The sequence below is a fragment of the Lichtheimia ornata genome (genome assembly GCF_029851405.1).
Source record: "Lichtheimia ornata isolate CBS 291.66 chromosome Unknown scaffold00006, whole genome shotgun sequence".
NCBI lineage: Eukaryota > Fungi > Mucoromycota > Mucoromycetes > Mucorales > Lichtheimiaceae > Lichtheimia > Lichtheimia ornata.
In genome coordinates, this window is record NW_026695326.1 from 135,616 (window position 1) to 150,979 (window position 15,364).

Consider the following 15,364-nt stretch of genomic DNA (forward strand, 5'->3'; position numbering starts at 1 on the left):
TGTATACAATTATCCCATGTTTTCATCTTGTGTTGGATCCACTTCCTTCTCGTCAAACAATTGCTTGGCTCGTCGAATGTCTTCGCTCATGTATAGTAATTCTTCTACACGACCAAGCTTCTTTTTGTCCTTGCGTAAAATATACTTGAAGTCTTCCACTCGCACCTTGCCACGATGTTCAGCGACACGCGAAGCTTCTTGACACTATGCATAGCACTCTTTAAGTCACCCTTGCCCTATCACTCAACTTTTACAAGCTTACCATTTCTGAAATATACATAATGACGAGGTCGTCCATGACAGAGATGGAATCGGACGCCGGATTCGCCACATCGCCAAAACCATACATGAGCAGCTTTACTACAGTGCCGTTTATGAGATTGGATGCGTTGGATCGTCTTCATTTGTCAACGTACAGTCTTTGGCAAACATGCCTTTACGCACCGTTTTCCTTCGACCTGGGCCAGTGCCCGGTTCCTTTTGTGTCGTGGTATCTTTTTGTGAAGATTGTTGTTGCTGTGGTTGCTGTTGCTGTGGTTGCTGCTGCTGCTGTTGTTGTTGTGGATGTTCCATGGTATATATATGTATGTAAAAGGGAAGGTGAAAGATGAGTGTGGTGGTGGAGGAGGAGAAGAAAAAGAGGACAATGGCGGAATATGATGACTCGACCAAGCTCAAAATTCTTCTATGCATGAATAGACAACATCCAATGATCGCGTATAGCAACACATGTTGGCATCATCTATTTCCAGGCTTCGATTCTTTACGGCGTGTAATCCATTAAAACGCAACGAGGTATCTTTTTCCCAAACATGCTATGTCATTAGATTCTATACTCCAGCCACCACGTATGTAATGCTATTAGAGTAGCTCTTTATTTAGTGTAGTATTCTTTTCTTTGACAATAAAAGATAACATGGGGGTAACAAGGACGTCTTTAATGAGGGTGCGGGTTAAAAAGGGACATAGGCCACACAGTGTATGAGGTAAATGGGCTATTTATAACCCCACCATAGCTGGTAGCATGATATGTAAGTATTAACTTGGATGATACAACAACGAGATTTCAAAATACATCCACGACAAAAGGTTTATTCAAGTATTCATTGCGAAGGTAAATCAAAGGGGGGTGGAAGAGCAAGGTTCTGTTTTGACAGCAAGCGTGGGAGAGATTGCATAAACACAGCATCTGTGCGGGAATGGGACGATCCCGCTTAATTATTCTCAGGTTTCCCGCCATCCATCATGTCAATGGTGTCATCGCTGCCAGCTGCTTCATTTCTTCCGCACTTTTATCACACATGTTTGACGTCCAACCCAACGGCAACCCACTTCAGCCCAAGAAGGAGTTCTATAACGAATTGTTGGAGCAAATCAAGGCCATCGTAGAAGGACAACGCAATTGGGTATGACCCCCCCGATCGTCGCTTCTGATTACAAATGCATGGTTGCTCAAACTTTTTCCTTGTCCCAGGTAACCAATCTCGCCAATGCTTCGGCCGTCATTTACCACGAGTTGCGATCGTTGGAGCACTTTCAAAAGAAGCCATTGAACTGGGCAGGTTTTTATGTGGTGGATCCAACCAACGCCGAGAAGCTTATTCTTGGTCCTTTCCAGGGCAAGGTGAGAGAGAGAAGAAGAGCTTATGATGGGATAGGGGGTGGAGGTATGAAGTATGTTTTATTGACAAGATCTATCTATGTTTGAATAGCTGGCATGTACAGAGATCCCATTTGGGAAGGGTGTTTGTGGTGCTGCAGCCGCTACACAGCAAACTCAAGTCATCAAAGACGTTCATCAATTTCCAGGACACATTGCATGTGATTCGGCATCCAACTCTGAGATTGTTGTTCCTATGATGGTGGATGGCGTAAGTTGAAAAAGGAAGAAGCAAGAGATAAAAAGAGATGAGGGGAGATGTCTGGAATGGATATGTCAAGAACACGGGATATGTGATAAAAGTACAACTATCCTAACGCAATTACATATTTGTAGAACGTTATTGGTGTATTGGATATCGATTGCGAGGAGACAGAAGGATTCAATGATGAAGATCGTGTTGGATTGGAGGCCATTGTACAAGTACTTGTCGAGAGCTGTGAATGGAAGCAATAATCAATCATCATCATCATCCGATCCATACTAGAATAAACGCATACGATAAAATCATGCTTTGTATATCAATGTTGAAAGATGCACGATGGCCCCTGTTGCGCGCGCAATTCCTCAAAAAGGGACGCAAATGGCTCCTTTTTTCTTTCTGGTACATTTCCGGATCCTTTCTTTCTTTCCTCCTTTTGTCTTTTTACCAATTCTCTTTTCTTTTACCCATTCCTATTCATTCTTTTTTACACGTCTTTGTTTTATCCAAGCTCATTATATATAATATTCATTCATCCAATGTCACTTGCAGCAGCAGCAACAACAACAACAACACCAACTGGACTAACAAACAAGCATAATGATAGCAACAACGGTGGCGACCTACACGTTGGTATCCCATACAGGAATGCTCCGACCCATTCTTCTTGCCCCCTGAAGCATCAAGCTCCACCACCACAATCATTGTACCATCATTGCCAAACCATCTATAATCAGCCACTGCAAGCATCATGGATATCACCCGATGAAGACGATGAAGATGACGACGAAGATGAAGTGGATACTGAAAGCGGGAGCGAAACACCACCTATCAAGGATAATGCAGCAGCTGTTGTCGGCAGGTACGAGGCACTGTTGGATGATGAAGCTATCACCAAAAGCTATCTTGACCCACCATGCATATCGTCACCACCGATTACTACTTTGGAAAAGACAAAGACGGCATCCAAGTTATCACAAATTAAAAGCAGGATTCAATCTACACCTTCTCCAACAACAACAACAGCAACAACCACAATGAGAAACAAAGATGAAGGATTGGACAAGGGAGCACTGCTTACAAGAATAGTGGAAAGAGATGCAGCCATTGGTAGTAGACCTTCTTTATCACCACTGCCAACACCGCCACCATCCACTACCCCTCGTTCCCCTTTGCCAATGGGTGGTTCGTCAACTTCCTCCTTGCATTCAAGATCCTCCTTGGCACAACGCAACATGATTATGCGTAGTGGGTCATTGCCATCTTTATCATATCATCATCATCATCAACAGCAGCAGCCACCCATTTCATCCATGCTTTCTTCCACTTCCACATGTTCTTCGTCTTCGGCAAGCTCTGATCCACTCTTTTCTGCAGGCACTGGAAGCAGCAGCAATAGCAGCAATGGAGAAGCAAATGATTCTTTTTCACCTGTACCATCATCTTCTTCATCTTCACGTCTCAAGCTTGCTTTTCAGAAACTACGTGGTCGTCATTCTAGTGCTGCAACAAAAAACAATGAACCCATGGGTCCATCGTTTTCCGATAAGAGTACGAGTCGTAAGAGCACATGCAGCACCATAACCACAAAATCATCGCCAACGGGGCCGGCACCCACCAAAAGCACATCGCTTGCAAAAAGAATACGAAGCAAATTCAACAAGTCAAAGTCGCCAAAAAAGACAACAACGACGACGCCTACCACCAACAACCGTGTTTCACGAACGACGTCTCTTACGTCAGTGGCTACGTGGTCATATCCAGAACAACAGCAACAACAACAACAGCAACAGCAACAGCATCCATTCAATAAGGGTAAGCAACGCATAAAAAAAGATTTAGATTTATGCATGGAGAGCTGACTTTTTAGTATTAGGGGATACAACAAGACGACTTGTAAGCAACCAGGATCGATCATCACGACACAACAACAAGCATCGTATTACACAGCAACATTGGCCTCATAATCATGCTCATCATTACCATCATCACCATCCTCATCATCATCATCACCGGCACAACAACCTACAACAGCAACACCATACCCCTCCTGCTCCTTCTCATCATCAACGTATGATGCAACCCATGCCATCCATGTCATCTCCACCACCTTCCAAAGGAGCTATTCCTCGAGTGACATCTGACATGTTGTTATCTTCTTGTTCGCAACAACAACAACAACCTTCACCCTTGCCATTGGCGGCATCTGATACAAGTGTGGTACGTTTTGCACGGGTTGTGTCAGTCAAAGAGACATTCTCTCGGTATGAATATGATCGTGGATCGGATCCGGATGCAGTGTGCACGCGACTCACACCCGCCATGGCACAATACATCAAACAAGAACTCAACATGTACAAATTGAATGAGATGCCAGTCCATGAACAAAGTCGTGTCCATACCCACTTTTTCTTGTAGTTACCGATTTGCATTCTTTTCATTCACTAGTTCACCCACACAAAGCAGCTTTTTCATTGTCAAATAAATAGTCAATCACATAATGTCTTTATTTTCATAATAGGAAAGAATAAAGAAACAAAAATCTTATTCTACAGTTCCAGTTGTTGTTGTTGTTGTTGAGCCAAGCCAACAAGAAAACGGGACTTGGTCGCATAAAAAAGTTCATAAACACAAAGCCTAATATAAGAGAAGGTACCATAGGCGTGATCTTGATGGTATAGAGTTGTCGTAAAAAAGACCACGGCAAGAGACATAGAAGAGCGTAAAAAGAGTCGTATAGATAAAATCACACACAAAAGGAGCAATGGTGATACGTAGATGATGGTCGTTGAGCAAATAGGTGGACACCGGATGTTGTTGGTCCAAAGTCGTCAATCAGGCGAGGTAAGGACTGGGTCGTCGGTTAAAGGACGTGGCTGATATATAGCAAGGACGCCGTTCTGGATAATGGGATGGAATGATCGAATGAACGAGCGGGTTCGGGGGGTGGCACACGTCACCGAGAAGAAAGGAATTGGGTGGGGTTGTAGTGTACGTGCTTAATAGCACATACACCGCTTCAACACTTCAATGGAACCTTTCTTGTTTAAGAGACAGCAACTGCTTGTCCCCTCACCGCACTCATTGGAAAAGAATCTTTGACCTCGTATCGAATGGCTATACAATAAAGCATATAGGATCAGTCATCAAATTGTGCATCGACTTTTTAATAAAGAGATAGGATGGCTTACCAGAAGAAGAATCGATCATCCCAAGCTGATTGACGACTTGGACCAATTGCTCAGAGAGAATCGTGGCGACATGCAACATGAGATACGGGTCTATGAATGTAAATGGTTAGATAATGTAAAAGTGATAAAAAAGAAGCAACTTACCATGTATCCAATGTTGTGACCCTTGGCCACCACCGCCACTGTCATAGCGATTCTTGAGTGATATATCCGATCCTGGATCAAGTAATGGTTTCAGGGACTTTGCAGCATCGTTTGGAGGATCAAGTAATGGTTCTTTGTTCCCTGGTGGACTTGCGCCATTAAAGGTACACCATGATCCATCATCGGGAGCCAAGCAATCGTTTCTGGTACTGTTGGCTAGATCCGGTTTTGCGACCCAAGCTGGATGTGTCGAAGGATGCACAATCGGTCTTGAACCATCTTTAGGATGCTTGAGGAAACGGCCGTCACCATGATGATCAATTGACGGCCACGTGCCGCATGAAGAAAAGATACGCCCATGTAGCACAGCATGAGGATCGTTGTCACACTTGAATCCAACCAAGGTAGTATCCTTGTAATCCCGCCTATGGATGCTGCTGCTACAATCATCACCATCACCAATGGAATGCTCACCATGGAAAGTGGTATCGCTGGATTGCTTGCCAGTAGGAGAATGGGTATACAAGGTTGAGCTATCCTGCCATCTTGTTGTTGTTGGCGGGTGATGATGATGTTGATGTTGCGGAGTGATCTTGAAACAGGCAGCATGGATGATAGCTGAAGGACATCCACCATCACCATCATCGGGCGGACTTGTTGCATTCCTACCAATGGATAATGGTGGTGTCGCATGCTGCTGATAAGGCGTATCAGAATCCTTGTCGACCATAGGATGCTTGCTTTTGGTTGTCCCATCATGATTTGGCCAATCAGTAGTATCACTTGAATCCTTGCTAACAGTGGTAGTGGAAGTATCATACGACCCATCTGCACAAAAGGATGTTAGCATAAAGGTCATTCATATCAGGAGTCCAGCTATTATTCAACTTACCAGAATGATTCACTGCATTGGATAATGCAACGTGATCAATTGCATCAGGATCCTCGGGAATGTTGACGTCGTCATCTTGTTTCACAAGTGCTCTTGGATGCATCTTGATGCTGGTCTTGGATGCAGTATCACCAATAACGTCGATATCACATTGCTCATGATGATGTTCTTGCGTGTCCTTGGTATCGATGAAGGGTACACAGCTCACGTGTTGATCAAGATCGGCGAACGGAGTGGCACCATCATCACCATTCATTGTCACCAGATCGCTGATAGCTGAGCCTTTGGCAAATGTTGTCCCACCACACAACGCGCCAAGCGAGTTATCGTACTCAATGATGGAAGTACGAGTGATGGCTCCACCAAGATGGATAGCACGCTTGATAGGCTGGTCTTGGGACGTGTCTTCTTCGCAAGTGATTGGTGCATGCAACCCAGCATCATTATCAGAGGTGATATGACCACTTGGCGTTCCTATTAGACGCGGAAAATTGTTAGCGTATAATAGTGATAAAGAAAAAACAACATGAAACTCTTACTCGTTTGGTCATTCGAAGACGCCATGTGGTGGTACTCAGCCTTGCCAGAATGAACCACCGTGGGAGACATATCACCTGATTCTTGACAGTCGAGAATCAACATACCATTGCTCATATCGCTCTTTGTCTCAGGAACCTTGCCGTGGTCTATTTTACATGGATGAATAAGAAGAACAGCTTTAAAGCACAAAATTCATGACTTACCACTAACAACGACCGAAGGCATTGGTGCAGAGATGGAAATGGGGACCGAGGTATCATGCAATGGACCATCTGTAATAAGAAAAGTGTGAGTGAACAAGGTTAAAGATGCATATGCAGAGATGAATTACTATACCTGATTGTTTGCATGATGCTGCAGATAAGCACGGGTCTTCGGCCCCAAACAAAAAGTCGAGATTTAACGCCGCTTCGAGATCACCAGATGGCTCCAAAGATGTAGACACGTGGGGCTTGACATTGGTGATAGCCATAGTGTCATCGCCAACCATAGCATCAGGCAAGGCAAACAACTTGGCAAGATCAGGAACAAAGTCAACCTCTTGTTCAGGCAATGCAAAGAGCTTGGCGAGATCGGGAACAAAGTCAACCTCTTGTTGTTCAGGCAATGCAAAGAGCTTGGCAAGATCAGGAACAAAAACGGTATCTTGTTTCGGCAAGGCAAACAACTTGGCAAGATCAGGAACAAAATCGACATCGTTCTCAGCCAAGGCAAACATCTTGGCAAGATCAGGAACAAAATCGATATCATCTTGCAATGACTTGATGTACCCGTTGCCAGGCAACTCCGTGTCGGCAAAGAAAGCAGTCTTGTATCCATGGTTGGTATCATCTTCCTTGATGGGCCAAGTAATGGTGAGAGTATGGTTATCTTGAACTTGATGCCATGACACAATCTCGGCAATGTCATCATCAGAAAGAGCCATCTCTTGAAGCAATGCGGTCTTGGAGCCATCACCATCATCCATCACAGGCCATGTAATAGCAGCAGCATTGTTATCGTGAACTTGATGCCATGATACAACTTCAGCAATATCATCCTCCGAAAGGGTCATTTCTCGAAGCAAGGCGGTCTTGCAACCATCGCCATCATCCATGATAGGCCAAATGGCAGATTGGGTGCTCTCCATGGTATACCAGGAAACGACTTCAGCGAGGTCCTTCTCCGAAAGAGCCATATCAGTAATCAAAGCGGTCTTGAGGTTGTCATACAAGGGAGGCCATGTAATGGAAACAACATTGCTTGACTCAATAGGCTGCCATGATTCAATCTCAGTAAAGAGGTCCTTGGAAGTGGTAACCATGTCCTTGGTAAAGGTGTTGGCGGGAGTAATAATGGTGTCAGCAACCAATTCATCATCATCGCTGCTATCGCTGTCATCCTCAGACATGGCGGGTGTTTCATTGGAAACATCATGTGCATTCATGGTGACAGCAGTGGGAACCAAATCGGCCATCACGTTATCATCCTTGGCAACGTCTTCCTCTTGTGGCAAATCAGGGCACAATAACGCCAAACAAGCATCGTTGCCAGCACAGCAATCAGCAGGAGCCATGTTCTTGCGATTAATCACCATGGGATCGGCACCGAGTTCAAGCAACAATTGCACCAAAGTAGGCATACCAAAGAAGGCAGCAAGATGAAGAGACGTGTTGCGATAACCCCATGTGTGGTTGAGGAACAAACGCAATTCGTTGGCTGTTGCATGCTCACTCACAAAGCGAACCACTTGACAAGCAATCTCCTCGTTGCCATGGAACAATGCCACCTGCACTGCATTCAAATCCTTGACCGAGACACCAAAAAGACGCATCGATTCGCCACGAACATCCTTGTTGAATTGAAGCAATTGATGACGCTGCGAAGGTGACATACGACGCACATCATTCTCGACGCGGCTCTTCACCAAAACATGAGCCAATTGAGGAACACGATGCTCATCACCAGCAAGTTGAGCCCAAGCTTCCATGTCGTTGGATTTCAAGGTAGCTTGAATAGCCTTCCACATCTTGGTATCAGAGTTGCAGCATTTGCCATGACCACCAGCAGCAGCAGCGTTCTTGGTGTTCTTGGTGTTGTTGTTCTTGAAGGCCATCGTGTGAAGAATTTAGTGTAAAGAGCTTTGTAAAAAAAGTCTGAGAGAGAATAAGAGTGGGATGAAGATGTGGAGAAGGTGCGAGAAGCAGCTGTATTTATTGTCGTGAGCTCGTCGAACAAGGTTTGAAGGGTTCATGATGACATTTTCATCCAAGGTAGTGTTGTTGGGGGACCATCACAATGTCCGCTGCATTATCATGATGTCTGTTGTTCCCAAAGCCCCATTGTGTCGCTACCTTTTTGCATTCTACATTAGTACACCTGATCTTCTTACTGTCCCATAAGTGGCTATCGTCCTTTTCTTTTAGCTGGCGTTGTTTAACCCGAACTATGGTCATAGGGGTTGACGAGCGCGTATACTGACAGGCTCCGAAATCCTTAATATCACGAGTGCGTACATGCTGCATCTTGTATGGCCCGCACAAACACACACAGCGCACCTCGCACATACAAACATTAATAACAATTTATCTAAACATGTACTAATGCTGTTGCAGGTATTTGCATCTTCAGCTTTACGCGATAAAGCGACAACGCAAACACACACACACAACTCCCCCCAACATGCACCCATTTTTACTCCCCCGCCTTTTTCATCTTGTGTTTGCATGATATGATTATTCAGGCACCACAAAGCTTCTTGATGTGCGGAGTACATTCTTGTGTGTTACCATCGTAGCCCTGTGTTGCCATCTACCAGGTCATGCATTCATCTGCTATACTCTCCGCCCATATTCACAACATCGCGTGGTTGTTCGTGTTGCTGATCCGGATGAGAAAAAGAGGCGGACTTGACTTCTTCCTTGGCACATAACCACATACGATTGATCCTCATTGTTCAATATCCGCTTTCATCTCCTCCTCCTCCTCCTCCATTTGTATCATCCGAGGAAAATCAACAAGGTTCAAGATGACGAAGAAGATGCATGATCATCCCGTAAGACTCGAAACCTTCCACGCGTCTCGACCCTACGGCTAAGCCTTGAGAAAAGTGTATATGTGCGTAGTCAAAATGTAAACTATATGATAAATTTGATGTCTGTGTGCTGCACACAGTACACGTCCATACACAAAACATACATTCATTAAATGCAATCGTTTTATGCATCCCGTAAATTACAGCAACAATAAAGCCACGCGTTGATCCTCGGTTTGTTTACCAATATTATGCATGAAAGGGTCTTGCACAAAGTGATCTTGTACAAATCCGTTAGTCACTTCTAGAATCGTACCATCTCATCATCACCGCCACCACCAGCACTACTCTCTCTCGCCCATCTGTTGTTGTTGTTGTTATAGCCCCTGCCTACTTTCCCCTGTAATGTGTACAACTTTGTCTGTGCGTTATAATGTGTTGAAATTGTTGTGGTATTCTTTATATGAATGCGTCATGAATTGCAAACTATACAGAGTGAAAGAGAAAAAGATAAGGGATTGGGGATCATGCATGATGTGGCTACGACCAAACGTTCCAAGATGTTTTGCGGTGTTGTTTGGATGTTTTGACCCATTCTCTCCAACGTGGCAAGCAGGTATCCCAGTTCTTATCATGATCTATACTCTTATCAGGAATCGTTCCCTCGGGGCACTCGCATCTGCATGCTAATCCGCTTTCTTTTGATGGGCAATGTCGATAAAGGTCATGTTGATATCCCAAATCTTCAAAGTAGTGAATCTCATCCGTATCCAAAAACAAGCCAGCACCAAGAGAGTGTACTAGTACCATTACTTTAGCATCCGATCTTTGACATTCTTTCATCCCAACACCGTGCATGCATGCATAGTGTGTGTGTTTCAATTCTTACCAGGTGCATCCCCCCATCGCTCATAAAAGAATTTGCCTGTCCGATCCAGGTAGTCAAAGAAGTCTCGATAGCTGGGATTTCTCCAGAGGTCAAGTGATGCAATCTCGAAATTAGACCAAAAATGGCACAAGTTGTAGTCACCATCTGCCCCACGAAAGTAAGGGAATAGGCTTCCAGGTCGATTCAAATCAATGTGTCGTGACTGAGCATACTCCTTGACGGTCTCCCATAAAGTTGGAATCGTTTCACGTAGCTCAAGCAGGGTTACCACGAAGCCATACTTTTTACCATGCTTTTCCATGAACAAGAAAGGATCATAGGTGATGTCACAAAAGAAGCGTACACCAGGCTCGACGCGCCAATACCAATCGTAGCTAGGGTGGATGGATGCGTCAATCGGATCCGCCACAACAACCACCACACCACACCACATGATCTTTTTCATTACCTATCCAAGAGAGGATGCTTGAAGAAAAACCCAGATTGATACCGACACATATGATGATAACTCTCCATGCCGCCATAAAAGACATTCTCCCGATCCATTCGTTCTCGACATTCAGCTGCGTATGTTTGGTTGACATGAGCTGGATAACTCCAATGTTCCACAGGCACCAATCCAAATTGCATGTCAGCATAAGGAGATGCCACTCTCATTGCTGCTTTGAATTCCTCAGTGAACGGTTCATTGTTGAGAAATACGTAGGGATAATGGAAGTTCTTGTTGAACTTGTCTTCGAGGTTCATGATCGTGTCGGCAATATCTTGCTGCTCTCTATAAGCATATAGACATACACACTTAGTTAGTATATCCCGAACACCTCCCTCCCTCCCAACCAATGCTCTATTCCCTTTGCCTTATTACCTATTGCGTACAAGAATAACAAATGCGGCATTGGCTTTGTTGGCAGGAGGATACAATTTGAGTGATCGCTGAGGAAGACATACTCGTTCGTCATATTTGTTGTAGTAGGCTGTCGGCTGCATGGTTTGAGTTACTCGTGGATGACTCGCTACATTGTACAGGAATACAAAGACAGCTATGAATGCAATCGCCAACAGTGGTTTCCGTGACAATGGCGAGAACGGACGCATGGCGGTGTGTGTGGAGGGGAGCGGATGACCGTTAGATGAGCTTACTCGCTTTAAAGCGCATATTTTTTTGTACCCTTCAACCTATCCCGCTCATTATTAAACCAATCAGGAAAGACGTTCCTCAATTTGGGCGATCTCCATGGTGATTGTGCCTGACATTGGATCATGCAAGTGTATATACATTCCCATATCTCATTACTGCCTACTCTCTCTATTGCATTACAAGCAAATGATAATCCTTCTTCATCATTCATCCAATCGATCACTAGTTGAAGGACCTAATAGATCCAGTTTCATCCGCTGATTTACATCATACATTGGGTCCATTGTCCTTTGGTGTTATTCAAGGAGGTCAAGTGGAGAAGAGAAGGATTGATGAATTGCTTTGTGCGTATTAGCCTAGTTTCCATAATAAAAACCATTCGTACCATTTCTATCCAAACCCAAATCACACATCATGTTGCTAGCCATGTTTGCTAATATCAATGAAAATGGATCAAGCTGCTTACAGCGCTCGTCAAATGCATACATACACGCATCCACTGCGTACATACATTACTAAGATGACTATATAAATCACAAAGGTCTAATCACAAGTAAAAGGGAGGTGAATTGTACTATCGAATACAAGCTTTGTCAAGGCACAATGATCAATCAGATCCTTTTTCCTCTTCCTCTCTTTTCCCCTTCATCACAGCATTACGAGTGGATCAACTTTTACAATCTTGCATACATCTCCCATAATAATACAATGCAACCAATGCTCACACACGAGGAGATCCAACTCTGGAAGAAGGAAGGTTTCTTACACCATGTAAAAACTGAGAAATGGTTGGCCAACGCAGTGAGTATCCCTTTAATCCAACAACATCCACAAGAGATAGATTGATTGAGAGGTACAAAGAATTGCTATAATGGGTGATGCTATCCTTTAGGCGTGCATTGTGAAAAGGTGGATGGATGAGATGGCGAACAATATGGATGGCGTGTCAAAACGTCGAGTTGGACAATGATGATGGTTGTGCCTTGGTTGTCAGGTTGCACAAAGGATGGTGATCGCTGCCATGGAATCCCATGTAAAGTAGCATATTGGTTCAGGATGATAGCCGCGTTGACAATGGATACACCCTCTTCCCACGTATTGTATATATCCAATTCCTTCCATCTCATGTACCAAACCAATATTCATATCCATATCCATATCCATATGAAGTCGTATGTATTGAACAAAGTTGCTACACGTAAATAAAGCTGCTTCTATACAATGGCCATCTGTTGTACACGTTGAAAAGGCTGCAAGGCAAGTTGCTGCAAGTGAAGAACGCTGTTAGAGACAATGGAGTAAAGTACTTGCTATCAGCAATTGCTGCATTGGAATGCTGTTGCAATTGGTCGTGGTAGAGGATTGTACAAGAGAAGCTGTAGTGTCAAAGAAACGCGTGTGTTGTAGTGGGGTGTACACGCCATGGAACGTGCCATGTAGTCAAAGGCAATCGGATCAAGAGAGTTGTAGGATTGACATGATGGGTTGAAGCAGGACAATTGTTCGCAGGTGGTAGTTGTATACTTGAATGGACCCAACAGATGAGGATGGGAGGAAGAGAACAATAAGCTGAGAGTGGAAGAAGTGTAAATTAACTAGGTCGGACACCTCTTGTATTAATGCATGAACACTGTACATCAAACCTTGATATTGAGATTGCCCTTCTCGAACCTGAAACTTTCACACAAGGTGGTATTGGTCATGCTGAGCACGATGTTCTAAAAAAGACCTCACGTTTCTCTTGAAAATTTGGAATGGGAGGGTGTCGTGTGGGTTTACTATGTAAATCGAAAATGGAGCACAGCGCCGATTCATGATTTATCGACATAGTATGTATTACCTTGGGATTCCCCATTTCGAACATGAAACTTTGTCAGGAGGTTCGCTGGAACATGCTGATCACCTTCATTCAATTAAAAAACGCAGGCTTCATTGTGAAGATTTAAAACGCGGGGGTGTCCAAATGGTGGATGACGGGCAATAAAGAGTGAACGGCCCACCGCCCCGAAGTTGCCCACTTCCAACTTGAAAATTGGTCAGGATGGTGCTCTGAGCATGCTGATCCACTTTTTTCAAATAAAAACCTCACGCTTCATTTGAAAATTTGGAATGAGAGCGTCCAAAAGTTTGAAAGACGGAGACATTCGCAGGGTCTGTCTTTCAAGAATTGACACATTCTCTGTTTGGGCGTAGCTCAGTCAAATCAGCTCGGATCAAGCAACTTGAATGATGGAAATGATGGGCTGGAGCAGGAGAATCTTTCACATGCAATGGATTTTGCAACAACGCTGATTGTGAGGAAATGGCTGATAGCGTGCAATATATAGACTGTTGCGGATAGTTATAAAGTATAATCCATCAATCCTTCCAGTCATGCAAGATAGCTGTGTTACACAAACACGTCCTTCTGCATCTTTGGCTCTCCAGGGTCTAGCTACTTGGCAATGAACAAAGACCACTTCTCATATAGCATCACGCTTACAAACATAAAGGTGCCTGTATCTCCAAACTTTACAATGAAATGTGTGGTTTTTATTAGAGCAATGCGCTCGGCTTGGCCAACAGCACCTTGGGTGCAAGTTTCAGGTTCAATGTCGCAACTAGCCCAAAAAATATTTTTTTGGTCGTCGTCGTCGTCGAAGAGGTCGACCCCCAGATCCAGTTTGGCTGGTGGCGACATTGCGAAATCTGGGATTGGCAAGCTTGATCGCGAAACTGGCACCCAAGGTGCAGTTGACCAAGCCGAGCACATTGCTCTAATAAAAACCCCACGTTTCATTGTAAAGTTTGGAGATACAGGCACCTTTATGTTTGTAAGTGTGATGCTATATGAAGAGTGGTCTTTGTTCATTGTGAAGTAGGTGGACCCTGGCAGAGCAAAAGATGCAGAGGGACCTCTTTGTGTAACTCAGCTACTTTTGCATGACTGGAAGGATGGAAGGATGACACTGTATACTGTTGACAAAAGCCCGTACATTGCGAGCTAACAGCCATTTCTTCACAATAGCCACTGTTGTCCACTCTATGACATGTGAGTCAGACATTCATTTCCATGATTGGATTATGTTGATCCGAGTTGATTTGACCGAGATACAGCCAAAGAGGGATTACATCAATCCACACATCTAATCATGCTCTATGTTGCTCAACTGAAGTAACCTTGTATGAGCGTAGCTCAGCCAAATCAACTCGGATCAACATAATCCAATCATGGAAATGAATGTCTGAAGCAGGAGAATCGCTCACATGTCATAGAATGGGCAACATTGCCGATTGTGAGGAAATGGCTGTTAGCTCGCAATGTATGGGATATTGTCAATAGTATACAGTATCATCCTTCCATCCTTCTAGTCAGGCAAAGTAGCTGAGTTACACAAAGAGGTCCCTCTTACTCCTTTTGCTCTGCCAGGTCCAGCGACTTGACATTGAACGAAGACCACTTTCATATAGCATCACCCTTACAGCATATGAAACATAAAGCGTGCCTGTATCTCCAAACTTTACAATCAAACGTGGGCTCTTTACTAATAGATCAACGTGCTTGTCGGGGTCAAAGGAATCTTGTGTCAAAGTATGAAGTTCATCGTGGGCGATCCCAGATTTCGCAATGTCGCTACCAGCCAAACTAGATCTGGGGGTCGACCTCTTCGACGACGACGACCAAAGCAATACGTAACTGAACGAAGCATTACTTC

General features: G+C 44.2%; 5 protein-coding genes across 5 annotated transcripts; 2 read left to right on the forward strand and 3 right to left on the reverse strand.

The window, feature by feature from the left end:
• Positions 1-9: 9 nt before the first annotated feature.
• Positions 10-573, reverse strand: O0I10_002213 (uncharacterized protein; the record flags this gene model as incomplete). Its single annotated transcript, XM_058482297.1, has 3 exons — positions 10-204; positions 263-360; positions 417-573. 3 exons carry the CDS (start codon positions 571-573, stop codon positions 10-12), a joined length of 450 nt encoding a protein of 149 aa, XP_058346795.1.
• Positions 574-1,301: 728 nt separating this feature from the next.
• O0I10_002214 (uncharacterized protein) lies at positions 1,302-2,116 on the forward strand (the record flags this gene model as incomplete). The annotated part of the gene is made up of 4 exons (XM_058482298.1): positions 1,302-1,406; positions 1,475-1,624; positions 1,713-1,871; positions 1,997-2,116. The coding sequence occupies 4 exons, from the start codon at positions 1,302-1,304 to the stop codon at positions 2,114-2,116; spliced, it is 534 nt and encodes a 177-aa protein (XP_058346796.1).
• A 285-nt stretch (positions 2,117-2,401) lies between these two features.
• On the forward strand, positions 2,402-4,280 carry O0I10_002215 (uncharacterized protein; the record flags this gene model as incomplete). Its single annotated transcript, XM_058482299.1, has 2 exons — positions 2,402-3,677; positions 3,739-4,280. 2 exons carry the CDS (start codon positions 2,402-2,404, stop codon positions 4,278-4,280), a joined length of 1,818 nt encoding a protein of 605 aa, XP_058346797.1.
• A 628-nt stretch (positions 4,281-4,908) lies between these two features.
• Positions 4,909-8,724, reverse strand: O0I10_002216 (uncharacterized protein; the record flags this gene model as incomplete). The annotated part of the gene is made up of 7 exons (XM_058482300.1): positions 4,909-4,979; positions 5,054-5,143; positions 5,198-6,025; positions 6,090-6,563; positions 6,629-6,775; positions 6,833-6,901; positions 6,966-8,724. The coding sequence occupies 7 exons, from the start codon at positions 8,722-8,724 to the stop codon at positions 4,909-4,911; spliced, it is 3,438 nt and encodes a 1,145-aa protein (XP_058346798.1).
• A 1,458-nt stretch (positions 8,725-10,182) lies between these two features.
• O0I10_002217 (uncharacterized protein) lies at positions 10,183-11,518 on the reverse strand (the record flags this gene model as incomplete). Its single annotated transcript, XM_058482301.1, has 4 exons — positions 10,183-10,442; positions 10,532-10,905; positions 10,980-11,306; positions 11,397-11,518. The coding sequence occupies 4 exons, from the start codon at positions 11,516-11,518 to the stop codon at positions 10,183-10,185; spliced, it is 1,083 nt and encodes a 360-aa protein (XP_058346799.1).
• Positions 11,519-15,364: the final 3,846 nt, after the last annotated feature.